The 14622-nt window shown below is 44.5% G+C and overlaps 1 protein-coding gene across 2 annotated transcripts in view; it reads right to left on the bottom strand.

Annotated features, from left to right (window-relative positions):
• NCK2 (NCK adaptor protein 2) overlaps positions 1-14622 on the bottom strand; it is a 69215-nt gene that overhangs the window by 33051 nt on the left and 21542 nt on the right. For both annotated transcript variants that reach the window (XM_008577369.1, XM_008577370.1), the window contains exon 2: positions 6866-7107. In XM_008577369.1, the coding sequence (XP_008575591.1) occupies positions 6866-7091 (226 nt within the window). In that variant the 5' untranslated portion in view covers positions 7092-7107. The remainder of the gene's footprint in view (positions 1-6865; positions 7108-14622) is intronic.

Here is a 14622-nt window from a genome sequence, read left to right as displayed (position 1 = left end):
AGCAGGGAACGCAAGAGCTTGGAAAGGAAGGGACCACTCAAACTCAGACTCAGCTTCCACACAACTAGGCTGCTGCATTCATTCCCTACATCCCAGTTCAGACCTAACAGTTGTGCCCTTGTTCAGACCTGCGAGAACATCTATAATCACAATGACAGATTCACGATCCCATGGTGTCTCAACCACTACTCCCCAACTTCCCCACAACCCTGTGAGCCCAGGAGCTCAAGTCCGACATCCCTCTCCTTACCCCCGTTACAACCGAAGGATGCACATCGAACTGCCTCAATACAGTCTGGGCAGATCCAGCAAGAACCAGGGTTTTTGTGTGTTTTTTTCACTCGCATGCTGGAGATATGGAGAGAACCCACTGAATAATTAGAAAAAGTTCTTCATCGGGTACTGAGAGAATCATTCTGATGAAGAATCGGCTGGACACGTTCACACCTGGTGTTAGTCTCCCATTTTAGGGCCAACACAGCAGATAGTTGATGATCCTTTCTGGTCTCTCAAAGGCTTATGCCAATTTTAGGCACTGTAACCCTATAAATGCCCAGACAGTGCGGGGGAGCCCAAGTCATCGTATCTCCTCAGCTACAAGTTAACGCCTAGGATAGTCTCTAAACCACTCTTAGGTGTGTCCGTTTGTTTTTAACATACAAGAAAATTACAAGAACAGTAGAAAGAGCATTTGAGACTAAGCTGCCAAGACCATCTCCTATCACTAATACTTTGTGTGTATTTCCACAAAGACAGACATTCATCAAAATCAGGAAATTTACATCGATACATTATTACCATCTAACCCTCAGACACCATTTAAGTTTTGCTAGTTAGTCTCTAGTTTTTCATCTTTAAAATGAAGAACTTGGTATTGTTAAAATTTCCTCGAACATAAACCGTACATAACATAAACCATATAACATAACCATAAATGCCTGACTCAGGGACAAAGCACTACCAAATGAACAAAGAGACCTACGACTACATCCAGACAGTCACTTTGATATAGGAAAAAAATTCAGGTTCCAGCTGAAGTTCCCTCTGGATCTCACACCTGTGACTGAGGGAGGTTACACAGTCACTCTCAGGCTTAATTTTCTAATTTGTAATTAGGAACACTACCAAGCTGGCCTGGGGCAGTGTTACATATTTTCGTATGAACTGAAGTTTTCATAAATTTGTGTACCATGTAACCAAAAGCATCTTACATGACTATTCTACTAACCTGTTACTTTCAATCTAAGTGAAATCAGCATGCTTAGCATGATACACAGGCCCAAACTCCCTTCCCACCAGTCTGAAGCCCCCACATTTCCTGGGCGGAATTCTAGAGTCTTTACTATCGATATGAAAAATGCACGTAAGTGTAAGCCACTTAGTAAATTGCAAAGTGCTGTATAAATTGCAAGCTGCTGCCCTTAGTACATTTATTCATGCAGGTGAATCCTACAGGCATTTAGTACCTGGGCACAGCTGTCGTCTCCTGTTCCATTCTATAGCCCTGATAACTTGCTCCATGCATGCTACTGAGCATGACTAAAGCACTTGCAGTAAGTTTTCTTTGTGCAAAACAGGTGTGCTTTAAAATGAGCAAAACTCAAATGGCACCAACAGCATTAAGTGGATAGCTACACCAGGAAAGAAAGTGATACCCGCTCCACCTGCAATCCAGCACACAGCTCCTAATGTGGGCATTCTTCCCTGGAGAGAGATGGTCCAAATTGGGGTCACTGGACATACTTCCTTTCACAAAATACGTAAAGGCTGTATACGGTGCCCTTAAAGATTGTGTGACCCTAGTGCTTAAAAACGTTGTAAGAGCATCTATTGTTAAAACTAGGCAGGTTTTTATTTTTTACATAAATGGGGAATTCATTTATTAGTCCATTTAAAATCTAAAATCACACTTGACAAAAGTGTAAAAAGTAACTAGTAAATGCAATTCAAATTGCTCTCTTCTCCCTAACAGTGAGATACATATCCTTCACTTTCACTGAGAACTCATTTTAAAAATGGTCCCTGGTTTTCTATGTAAACTGCTACCGTCACTGCCTGCCTGGAGGGTTCCCACCCAAGCTGGACACTCCTTAGTCGCCTGCCTCAAGTCCCTTCTTTCTGGATCCATAATCCCTCGCTCCTTCACAGAGCAGCAATGGAGCCCTGGGGGCCCTATCCACAGCTTCTCTGCATGGAAACCTGGCAAAGGGGGAGAGAAAAATCACCTTCCAGTGTGCCTCACAAGTTGAAGTTGTGAGAGAGGGAAGCATCCTGGTAAACGTCACGTTACCCCACTGTATAAGCCAGCGGGGCATTGATCTACACACCTGTCTCTCTTTTGTGGCTCTGCCAATCCTACCCGTTCCCCCCTCTACTCTCCCCACCCCCACTTCGAGCCTCCACATCTCTTGTCTGAACCAGCGTGTACTCTTCTCCTGGCCCCCCACCTCTCTTCATCCCTAATGGGATCCCCAGTGGAGGTCTCCCAGCCACCCTGCAGTCTGAGTTTGGAAACTACCTTCCATAAGGTCCCCCTACCCCGTGGGTGCTGTCTCTCCTCCACCCCAACTAGACTCCATCATAGCAATCATCCTACTATGTACTTAGAAAAATAGGAATTGATGTCCAGTTCATCCTCTCCTTGTTCCCCAGAAAAGGCAACTTTTAAACCTGAAGGTCTAAGCCTTTGCATTTTTACACCAGGCACTCTAAAAGTTCTGGCTTTTTGTTGTGGTGGTTGACTCTAACTAGCAAGGATTAGTTTCTGAACTTTATATAATGAAACCATCCACTTGCACTATTTTGTGTCTTTGATCAGTTCAATTCCAAAGTCAGTCCTAACACAGATATGCCTCTAAGAACCTTGTCTATTTTACCCATAGGAGCCATCCCCTCCCTATCCAAAAGCTCAAACCAGTGCAAAGACTATCTTATAGATACTTAACATGGGTGAGCACCTCTCAGCAGCCTCTGTGCTCCCAAGTCTGGTTTGGAATCACAGAGGTAGGGGTTCTAGTGCTATTCACTGGCAAGTTTCTAACTGGCCTTAGGTGTGGTCACACCAGGACAAACGCTGGAGGAGCACTCTCTGGGGCAGACTGTCTGGCTCTAGATGCCCAGGGAGATGGTCAGCAAAGGGCATGTGTGTCTTTGAACAAACCCTGCTGGGGAAGATGCTATTAGGGTATAAAAGGAACTCTAACTTTTTGGGTAATGTGAGTCAGCACTTGGACCTGAGTTAACCACAGAAAAGAGAATTAACCTTTGGAGCTTTCGTGGGTTCCAGCTGGTATTACAAAGTGGTAACAAAAACTGTTCTTCAGTAGATTGAAGGAAAAATCTCTGAAAAATACCTCCCTGGGAGCAGCTTCCCTACCTCAAAAGATTTAGCACAGTGCTTTTACAACACCTACTCACGGGGTTTTATGAGTCAGGTTGCAGTACCAAGGCCAGACTGGCCCAGGACTGCTGAGCTCAGAACTGTGAAGTCCAAGCCCTTCACAACATCAACCAGATTCTGCCGGCAGAAACAGTTCTTGACAATGGCTCCTTGTCATCTCTGGAAAAGTTCTCTTTGAGTCTTCATGATCATAAGTTGAACATGAGAGGAGACCACGTACATAAATATTTTGCCCAGGTGACAATAAGAGCTCACATTGTTTTATTCAATTAAAAATTATTAGAGGGGGCCGGCCCGGTGGCGCACTGGATAGTGCGCCGCTTGGGAAGCGCGGCGGCGCTCCCGCCCGAGGGTTCGGATCCCACATACGGACCGGTTCCCGCTCACTGGCTGAGCGAGGCGCGGGAACAACACCAAGGGTTGCAATCCCATTGCCGGTCCCCGGTCCGGTACGGGGGCGACACTGAGGGTTGCGATCCGTTGCCGGACACGGAAAAAAGACAAAAGACAAAAAAAAAAAAAAAAATTATTAGAGGAAAGAATGTTAATACTGTCATAAGAGAGGGATCTGTCAAAGGTACTCATTCCTTTCTTCCACTTACTCTTACTAAGTACCACATAAGACAAAATTGGGGTCACTACCAACTTCAGTACAGCAAACGAGTGTGAGAAGGCAGGAGACAACCCTGTAGAGTTACAGTGATCTGCAATCAGAGATGTAAACACACATTTGTAACACTGTGACTTTGCTGAGGAGTCCACTGCCAATTTATTCCAAACTAGGCATCTGCCAGGGAAATCTTACCATGGAATTTAGAATGAGATGGATTCCAAAGCAGTAAAAATGAGAAATGTGGATAATACAATGAGTAGTTATTAGAAAGTCAATGTACACATAGTTTTCAATGTTATTTTCACTCCTAACACACAACAGAGATTATTTCTGTTGGCTGCACAACTGGTCTAAAATCATACTATAATTCTGATGGCACACTGGTAATGATATTTAAATAGGAAACCATGAACACTTTGGCTCCAATCTTTTTAGCAAAAGAGACTAGTGGGAGGCAGAAGGAGCTACGACACCATGTCTACAAGCTCTGCATGTAAATTAGGCTACGGAGAAAAAAAGTCACTAAAGATGGTGATTTCCTGTTAGGGGGCGTGTGTCATCCTACTCAGTAGGACAATAGAAAACTCATGCTGATATAACAAGGTCCCTTTTTGTCCAACACAATCAAGCCTTCAGGTGAGCATGACAAACACACCAAAACAAAAAAGACATACTAAAAATGGGACACTCCTCCCTGATGGGCATACTGAACCCCAACGGCCTTTGGGCTATGAATATCCACTGCTACTAATAATATGGATGTTCAAAACATAATTTTATCTATATATTTACAATATGTAATGCTTTGTACAGATATTTCCAAAGAACTGTGAGCCAGAATTAAGATGGAAGCCAAAAGGAGAGCTGTCATTCCACAAGAGGAGATTCACTCAGCGCAGACTTAGAGAACAAAATAAGAGCCAAGGGAAGGAAGTTTAAAGAAATGCAAAAACTGAAGTCTATTTAAGGAAGAGCTTTCTAACAATCCGTGTTCTCCAAAAATGGAATTGGCCAACTCAAAGTCAAAGTGTTCCAGCAGAGCTGGGTGGGTATCTGGCAGGGCCAAGGTAGGGCCCCACACTGGCCCAGGGATGAGCGGCTGATTCATCCCAGCACCAGGGCACACGACAGCTGTGAGCCGATCACAGTTCATGAAAACTCTAAACACATGGGCAAAGATGCAGTACGTAGTTCCAAACTGAGCCTTTGTCTTTTCTCCTTCTAAAAACACTGAAGAAAAATGACAAGTTATTCGAGAGAAGTTCCAGATAACCCAGAGTTCCTGTTCTCCTTACTCGACCTCCCATGAATCTCTGGACATTTCATGCTTTCCTGGAATCCCGAGAATATATAAAAAGGGTCATAAAAAGAAGACAAAACAAGTCAACAATGTTTAGCATCATTAAAAAGAAGGGACTTTGGTGAGAGGCTGAAGTTGGAAAAAATAAATAAAATTAAGCTCAGGGCAATCTTAAAGTATGTATTTACCTATTCGGCTACCCTCATTTTTTTACCACAGTTAATTAAGTATTACGAGCATAGAACAACAGTGTTTCTTTCAAGTGACATGCTCATGCAGTTTAAAAATAACATAAAGAGGAGACAGTTTAGTGGAAAAAGAACTGAAATGCTAATGAAAACTGGAATTTCTACATCATGCTCAGAATCTATGATGGCCAGTGACCTGGTGTGACTCATACAAAGTCCTGTGTCTCATTTCTCTCTCAAAAACAGGGGAATAACCTACTTCATAACACAAAAGTAGCACCCAATAAATAAAGGCATTAAGTAATTTTAAAAAAAGAGATTTGTTTCATTTCGGGAACGGAGGGATGAGGAATGCATGGGAAAACTGAAAAGAAAATTATACGCTAAATGTGGTGTTGCAAAATCTTCATCTTTGATTTTATGCAATCTTGAAAAGTCAAATCCTCTTGTTAGAAATAAAAAGAAAAGACCTATGTAAATGTAGCACAGGTGATAATACTGACATTTTGATAGCAAACCCTTAAGTGGTAACCAACAGTCCCAGGTAAAAACGACAGTGTACTCATATAAGGAGGTAACAACGATTGTTAAATGTCAGATCAGATCATCCTTCAGAAAAGCCCTCACAATGATGTCCTCAGACAGTCCAAAGCAGCAACTCTTGCAAGTAAGTGCCATGCGCACATGAAGGGAGGACTGCATATCATTAACCTCTCCTAACTCGAGGTGGCATTTGCTGTGTCCTGACACCAGGGAAGAAAACAGGCACAGGGAGGAAGCTAGACAACATGATGACTGAGCTCAGCTCCAGCAGTCTCCCCCGAGTGACTCCCGAAGGCCTCTGATGTCACACAGCTGCTTGCCCCAGCTGCCACCTGAGCTAACAGTGCCCGAGACTGTAAATGTGACGTCATCAGTCTCAAAGAGAGAAAAAAAATGCTTTTGCTGTCTCCTTCAGTATGCATAAAGGCCAGACAGACAGGATTTTTGATGGAATGATGCAGGTGGAGCTGGGAATGCTTTTGGAGGTAGATTCCATTTTAGGATCCTCTAGAATTCTGATGCAAGAAGACAGACACCTGTGCAGGGGTACAAAGCACACAGCACTGTCACCTTACATAAGACTCCAAGCTCTGAAATCTCCAGGAAATGACAAACATCATATTCCTCCATCTTGGTTTCTTAATTCTCAGAGGTTTACAAAAAGACAACTAGGAAGATGTTAGTATGTAAAATACCATTTTTTTAAAAAAAGCAAACAAACTAGAAAGATGAACCACTTCCCCTTGAAATGCAGAGGCTCCCTCTCTCCTCAGCAGGAGGTGGCCTAGCTATTGTCTGGGTCCCAGGGTGTGGACACTCACCCAGTGTGTCCTTCAGGTTCTTCACGAGGGAGCCCTTCTTCAGGCTGTTCTTCCGCTCCACGTAGTTGGATGGCACATAGCCCGTCCTGTTGGCCGCATTCCTCACCCGCCACCACGTCTTGGAGTCATCCAGCAGCCACAGGCGCTCATGCTTCTTGATGTCCAGCTCCTGGTCCTGCTGGGCAGTGTAGTCCCACTTGGCTATAACAATAACTTCTTCTGTCATCTTTCATGGAGTCCTTCTGCCAGCAAAACATTGGAGATGCTCATTAGAGAACCACCTGAACACTCCATCCTTGGTACCAACTTGAAAAATTAGGCATTCACAGATTTTATTACAACTCTGCAGTGTTCTCCTGCGTCTTGAAATGCTCAACCTTAAAACGACTTTCTTTCAACAAGCTTTAATATTTTGTTTAGACACAACAACCTCATAAAACAAATCCTATGTTAAAAACCCAAACAAAAGCAAACTTGCAAAAAATTCTAAATAACAATGTTATAATTAAAAGTGTACATTTGATTAAGTAACACCAGCTCCTTACAGCTGGTATGTTTACATCCATTTTCCTAGGATATGCTGAGTTTCATGAACATATTTAATACAACACACCGAAACTACTCCTATAAATTAAAATTAAAATTAATGTAGTACAAATGCACTGTGGTATCTTGGACTGGATCATGAAACAAAATGGAAATTAGTGGAAACACTGGTGAAATCCAGCTAAATGACATTCTGAAAAAGGCAAATCTATGGAGAGAGTAATAAGACCGGTGGTTGCCAGGGGAAGGAGGGAGGGAGAAATGAAAAGGTGAAGCACAGAGCATCTTTAGGGCAGCGAAACTACTCTGATTAATATTGTAATGGTGGACACATGTCATCATACATTTGTCAAGACCCATACAGTGTACATCAAAACTGAATGTAATATCAAATTATTGCAAAATAAAGTTTATTAAAACAACAGCAAATATAGTATATGAGTATTATACTCATATAACTAGTTAAATCAATTTTGGAAGTAATAAATAGCAAAAGTGTACCTGAATAACTAAAATGAACATAGTTACCAACTATTTCAGCAAGTGCACACTTCTTAGATGGGACAGTATTCTTTCAGTAGAGAGAGTAATAAGACCGGTGGTTGCCAGGGGAAGGAGGGAGGGAGAAATGAAAAGGTGAAGCACAGAGCATCTTTAGGGCAGCGAAACTACTCTGATTAATATTGTAATGGTGGACACATGTCATCATACATTTGTCAAGACCCATACAGTGTACATCAAAACTGAATGTAATATCAAATTATTGCAAAATAAAGTTTATTAAAACAACAGCAAATATAGTATATGAGTATTATACTCATATAACTAGTTAAATCAATTTTGGAAGTAATAAATAGCAAAAGTGTACCTGAATAACTAAAATGAACATAGTTACCAACTATTTCAGCAAGTGCACACTTCTTAGATGGGACAGTACTCTTTCAGTAGAAGTTTTTTTTTTTTTTTTTCCTTTTTGTCTTTTTTCGTGACCGGCAACGGATCGCAACCCTCAGTGTCGCGCCCATACCGGACCGGGACCGGCCACGGGATCGCAACCCTCGGTGTTGCGCCCGCCCCTCGCTCAGCCAGTGAGCGGCCGGTCTGTATGTGGGATCCGAACCCTCGGTGGGAGTGCCGCCGCGCTTCCCAAGCGGCGCACTATAGCAGTGCGCCACCGGGTCGGCCCTCAGTAGAAGTTTAATATTCAGTCTTTCAACTGACTAGACATTTCTCCCCAGCTAAAAAGAATGAAATGATGGAAAAGACTCTTAACCAAAACCCACTTCCCCCCTAATGAGGGGAGTTATTATTTTACAGACCTGACTTCAGAGGGGACTTACGCACACTAACTCCATGCAAGCACGAACATTTTTAAATAACACGATACTTCATACTAGGTTCTACGGAAATTTATAAATAATACATGTTCTCCTCTTTCAAGAATTAACTTCCAGACTTAGGGATAATGAGCCTATTAGGAAGAAGTAAATGCTTGGTAAGCCTTATGCATAATGTGCACAACATCCAAGAGGATGGAGTTTACATAAAGCCATTTCAAAACTCGAGACAGTGTTCTTATCTACTCTCAGAAAATCTTAAGTCCATACCACGTAGCTCACCAACCTGACCTTTATGTCACGTTAGATTTTTTAAAGTCATACAGGCAGTTTTTCTTTTTTTAATAACAGCAAGAAGAGCAACAACCACAGTCACAGGAACGGGGCTCACAGAATACTCCATTTGAATATCAGGTTTGTTTCTTAAGCACACAATTTTCAAACGGTTTTTAACATGAACAGCCCATCACTTAAGATCATTCAAGATCCAGCCAATCAAAGTCAAGAGCTAGCTGGGCACAGTCCCTTTCAACGCACAGTGAACATCACACAGGCGCTTATAAAAAGCACCGGAGGGGGCCAGCCCTGTGGCTCACTTGGGAGAGTGCAGCGCTGGGAGCGCAGAGGCCGCGGGTTCGGATCCTATATAGGGATGGCCTGTGCGCTCACTGGCTGAGTGTGGTGTGGGTGACCACCAAGCCGAGGGTTACGATCCCCTTACCGGTCACACATACACACACACACAAAAGCACCGGAGGCTGAGCCCTACCGCCCTACCACAACCAGCCACAGCATAACTTCTATGCGTGACGTCTGCGCATCACAAGTTGTCACCGCTCGCGCAGGGACTCTGACAGGCCTCAGAAGGGAAAGGCGGGTCAGAGGGACTCGATGCTTCCCTGGGTCCCTGGCGACCGAGGCGTCTGGCTCAGGAGGTGAAGCGGGAGACCGGGGGGCACTGGCCCACGTCAACGCGTCTGTTCTCAAAAACACCCACCTTTCGGGGAGGTGCCAGTCTTGAGGGGACTGAAGACCGCAGAGGCTAAGCGGCTTGACCAACGACGGAGTCAGGACTGGGGCCCAGGTCTGTCGACCCCAAACCTGCGGTCCCACACCCACGTGTGGGGCGGGGTGGGCGGGGGTCTCGTGTGTGGTCTGTCGTCTGACAGGCACATGCCACCCAGGAAGTCTGTGAGTCCAGCGCAGGCGAAAACTAACAGTTCCCGCGCACCTCTGAAAGGACAGGCCGTTCCTGGGCACAGCAATGAGTCTTAACGCTATTCTAACAGATTCGAACCGCCTCCCATCCATACAGATGAGCCAATCAACACCACCCGCTTTCAGCTAGACAGCCAATCAACAGCTGCCTCACGGGAGTACAGTCCGCCAATCAACAGCTTCCTCACCCGAGGGCCAGCCAACCAAAGACCGCTTCACTCCAGCGCTTCAAAACGCCGGCCAATCAAGACCAGCCCCACTGGACTAACCCGCCTCCGCAGTTAAAGGTCAACCAATCGCTAAGCCCTTCCCCGGCTGAAGCCCCACACCCGCTGGAACCCGCCGTGGTGCGAGCGGCTCGGCAGCCGCCTCTCCTCAGCACGTGACGCTGGGTTGTGGGCGAGCGCGGACAGTCAGTGGCTCGTCACTCAGGCGGCCGCCGGGCCCTGCTCTCAGGCGCCCCTCATCCTTGGTCTCTGCGACCCGGGCTGGAAGGCCACGGGCAGCCGATCTAGCGCAGCTCCCGCGCTTTGGGCGGGAGCCCAGGCTGCACCCCGCGGCCTCGGTACTAGGCCTCAGGGCCAGCGTGAGGCAATTGGGCTGGGCTGGAAAGAATGCTTAGAAGCCTGTGCCCCCACCGACCGATGTCACAGGACCTCAAGGGCTGCGGCACCTTGCAAACCAGTGACTTCGAAATTGCCCACTGCTCTGCCAGAACCCTCCAAGTCTTACAGTCGTCTTGCTTTCCTTTATTCCGGGGACGTGATCTGACTCAGTCTCTCCTCCATGCTGCTGGAATAAAGCTTCTCGGCTGAAAGGGCGCCTGTCCTGGGTCTCTCTCTCTCTCCTCCGTCTCGCTGAACCCAACACCCGGCAGCCGAGTATCAGGAGCCCAGGGGAGCGCGTGCTGTTTTCAGTTAGGGATAATTCCCCACGGAGAGGGACGGATTGGAACAGGGAGCGACAAGAGATGGGTCATCATTCCACAATCAAATTAGACTTACAGACTGACAACCCTCCAACATGGGAGAGCCCCGACTGAAGAAGTCTGGAAAATACATTCTAGCTGACTGACTACTGACATCTGAGGTCAGAGGGGGTACTCTGATTTAGTCTAAGACAGAACCATGGAGGTCAGAGCCAGAGAATAAGAGCACATTTATCTTTCCAGCTGAGGCAGTTCAAGGAAACCTAATTTTTACCTTCATTAACTACAACTAGTTAAGTTTACCGCCACGTGCAGCCTACAAAGAGCCAGAAAATTGGTATTATATAGCTAGATCACATCTTGTATGTGTGACCACTCAAGAATAGAGCCTCATAAGAATCCCAAGTTATGCTAGACAAAATAGCTCTAAGAACACTGAAAAAGATTTAAAACCAGACAGAACAGCTGTAAAAACTTTCTTCGCTCAACAGTTTTCACTAACCCCTAAGTAATTTCAATCCTATTCTAGGACCCTATTTTCTTCCTAAAAAGGAGTCTGTTAACTGTATCTTGTTGGATTACCCACTCCTCAAAATAGCCAGTGTTCCTACAACACCCTAAAATGTCACAGATATTTCCAAAGAGATCATGGGGACCAAGCTGGACCACATGGTCTACAGCCCATGGAAGACGAGTCAAGGGTCTAAGATTCTAAGCTTAGCTGAACCATATATATGCCACCTCTGACTTCAGCTTATTCTGTAAAATAGAAATAACTATACTTGCCTCTTAGGATACTCACAATGCTCAGGAGAGGCACGATAAGGTAGTGTTTAAGAGGGTAGGGTTTAGTGTCATACAGTCATGGGACGGAGTCCTGCTACGCCACCTTAGTCCAGCTGCCTCTTTGACGGCATAGGGTAATAACAACACTTTACTCAGGAGCTTGTGAAGAAAGCCCCGAGCAAGCATGCTGCCCAGTACAGCAGAGAGACTCAAAAATGTGGTCATAATTACGACCCTCTGAACACTGCAGGACACTTCAGACACATCAGGTGGAGCCATGTTCTGTCCACCTCTTCCTTCGTTCAGCTAGGATTTACTGAACACTTTCTGTGCACCAGGCATTTCTCCAAGGCACTAGGGCTCCTTGGTGAGCAAGACAGACCTGGTATCTGCTCTCTTGTGATTCAAGCCTGAGCCCAGCAGCACCTCCTCAGTGATAACCTCTCCATCGAAGTCAGTATCAAGGTCCTGGCCTCTTTCTTTACTTCCTTAAGAGCATTTAGGATCACCTGAGATGACCTATTCACTTAACTTATTGTCTAGGAGGACTCATTATGTGTTGACAACGGCTGTTTGAGCTTCAGCCACCTGGTTTACTGGGAAGCTCAAGGAGAAGGCAGACATCTGCTTCACTCACCCTTGTTATCAACTAACCAATTGCAGAGAAGACCAGAGCCATACAGCTTTAAAAATTGCCAATCCCGGGCCGGCCCCGTGGCGCACTCGGTAGAGTGAGGCGCTTGGGAGCACGGCGGCGCTCCCGCAGAGGGTTCGGATCCCATAAGGAGACCGGTCCACTCACTGGTTGAGCGTGGTGCGGGCGCGACACCAAGGGTTGCGATCCCGTTACCGGTCACAAAAAAAGACAAAAAGGAAAAAAAAAAAATTGCCAATCCCACTTTGCAATATAAACCTTAGATGGAGGGAATATTATTTCTTAAACTGCGTTCAAAATACATGCACAGATAAATAGACAAAACAAGTCTAACATTTTACTTCTAGGATATTAACTTGAAATTTCAGAAAAATACATATGTGCTCATATACATAGAGACATAGCAAAATACATGTGCTTATGAGCAAGTACAGTCGGCCTTCCATATCTGTGGGTTCTGCAACCAAGGATTTAGCCAATTACAGATTAAAAATATTTTTAATATATAATTTAAGAATAATACAAATTAAAAGACAAATACAGCATAACAGCTATTTACACATCACTTACTTTGTATTAGTTATTATAAGTAATCTAGAGATGATTTAAAGTATACAAGAATGTGCATAGGTTATATGCAAATACGACACCATTTTATATAAGGAAGTTCAGCAACTATGGATTTGGTACCCGTGGGGGGTTCCTGGAACCCATTCCCCGAGGATATTGAAGAACAAGTGTAATTGGTTAAAGAGTTAAGAAGGTGGAAGAAGAAACTGAGACTCTATGACAAAAAAACTGTCATCCCTACCTTGATCTTCAATATACAGTCCGAATTATTCAAATAATATGTGATCTACTTCACTATGGCTCTTCAGGATTTTTTTCTTTGCAATATCTTGCTCCTTCAGGGAAAAATGTAATCAACCAGCTTATGGAAACTCACCCAAACGTAGGCTTTTAGTAGATGTGGGAGGCAGAATTAGAGCCCAGCAAAGATGTCCACATCCTGATATCCATGACCTGTGACTATGTTAGATTACATGGTAAAGGGGAATTAACGTTGCTAATCAGCTCCCCTTGAGATGGGGAGATGACTCTGGATTATCCAGGAGGGCCCAGTGTAATCACAAAGGAACTTATAAGTGGGAGAGGGAGGCAGAAGAGTCCACCATTTAAAGATGCTACACTGCTGCAAAGGAAGGGATGAGGACAGGCTCCAGAGGCCGGAAAAGACAAGGACACAGATTACTTTCTAGAACTTCCAGAAGGAACGTGGCCCTGCCGACAATTTTAGCCCAGTGAGACCTGTGTTGCACTTGTGACTTCGAGAACTGTAAGGTAGGAGATATGTGTTGTTTTAAGCCACTGAGTTTGTGGCAAGTTGCTACAGCAGCAGTGGGAAATGGATGAGGTGAGTAATTATGCTAAGGTCGGTCCAAAGAAAGGAATACTTTCTTTGTTTTCCTCTATTTATAATATTTTCCTCCCTTGGTGTATATTTGCAAATATTTAAAAATAGTATACTTGCATTAAGGAGACTTACCCATGAAACAGTATCAGAAGCAACTAAAATGCCTTATAAATTCTTAGTCAAAATTTCAAGTTGTGTTGTAGATAAAAAGACTTGCCAGATGCCAACTAATTTGACAGGAGTTGGCAGGAGCCTGTGGTATCCTGTGGGGGAACAGGAAGGCCAGTTGGTGGCTTTTTACAAGCAGTATCACTAATTACAGCTAATATACTTCAGCTTTAACCAGGACACAATATGGAATCTCGTGGCTGTTCCAATTCAATAAGTTAATTAAGCTGTGACAAGAGTCAAGGTCTTACTACTTGCCGAAGACACAAAGATACACTACATGTAAAAGAGAAAATATACACTAAGCTATCTTTTTTCTGTACAGAGGCAGAGATGCCATCTGAGAGCTTTCAGGGGACATGGCTGTCATAGGAGCAGCCAACATTCACATCCTGCCACATGATGCCGTCTTGTATGTCTTAGCTCATCAGATGTTTACAGCGACCCTCTGAAATAGATTTACCTACAGATATATTTTTTAAATGATGAAACTAGGGCTTGGAGATATTAAGTAACTCCCTCAAATCCACAAAGCTAGAGAGTGCCGGAGCTGAGATTCAAACCCACTAGAAGTGTCCTATCACAAAACCCGGGCTTTATCTGTTATTCTCTACTGCCTGGTAGTGTTACTTGGTAGCAGAATTTTGTTGCATTGCTTAGAAAAACAAATCCTAAGGCGGGGGGGGGGGGGGGGGGGGTAAAAAA

The sequence above is a fragment of the Galeopterus variegatus genome, unplaced genomic scaffold, assembly GCF_000696425.1.
Source record: "Galeopterus variegatus unplaced genomic scaffold, G_variegatus-3.0.2 Scaffold1499, whole genome shotgun sequence".
Taxonomy (NCBI): domain Eukaryota; kingdom Metazoa; phylum Chordata; class Mammalia; order Dermoptera; family Cynocephalidae; genus Galeopterus; species Galeopterus variegatus.
Note: the sequence above shows the minus strand (reverse complement) of the source record. Positions and strands in the feature narration are given on the sequence as shown.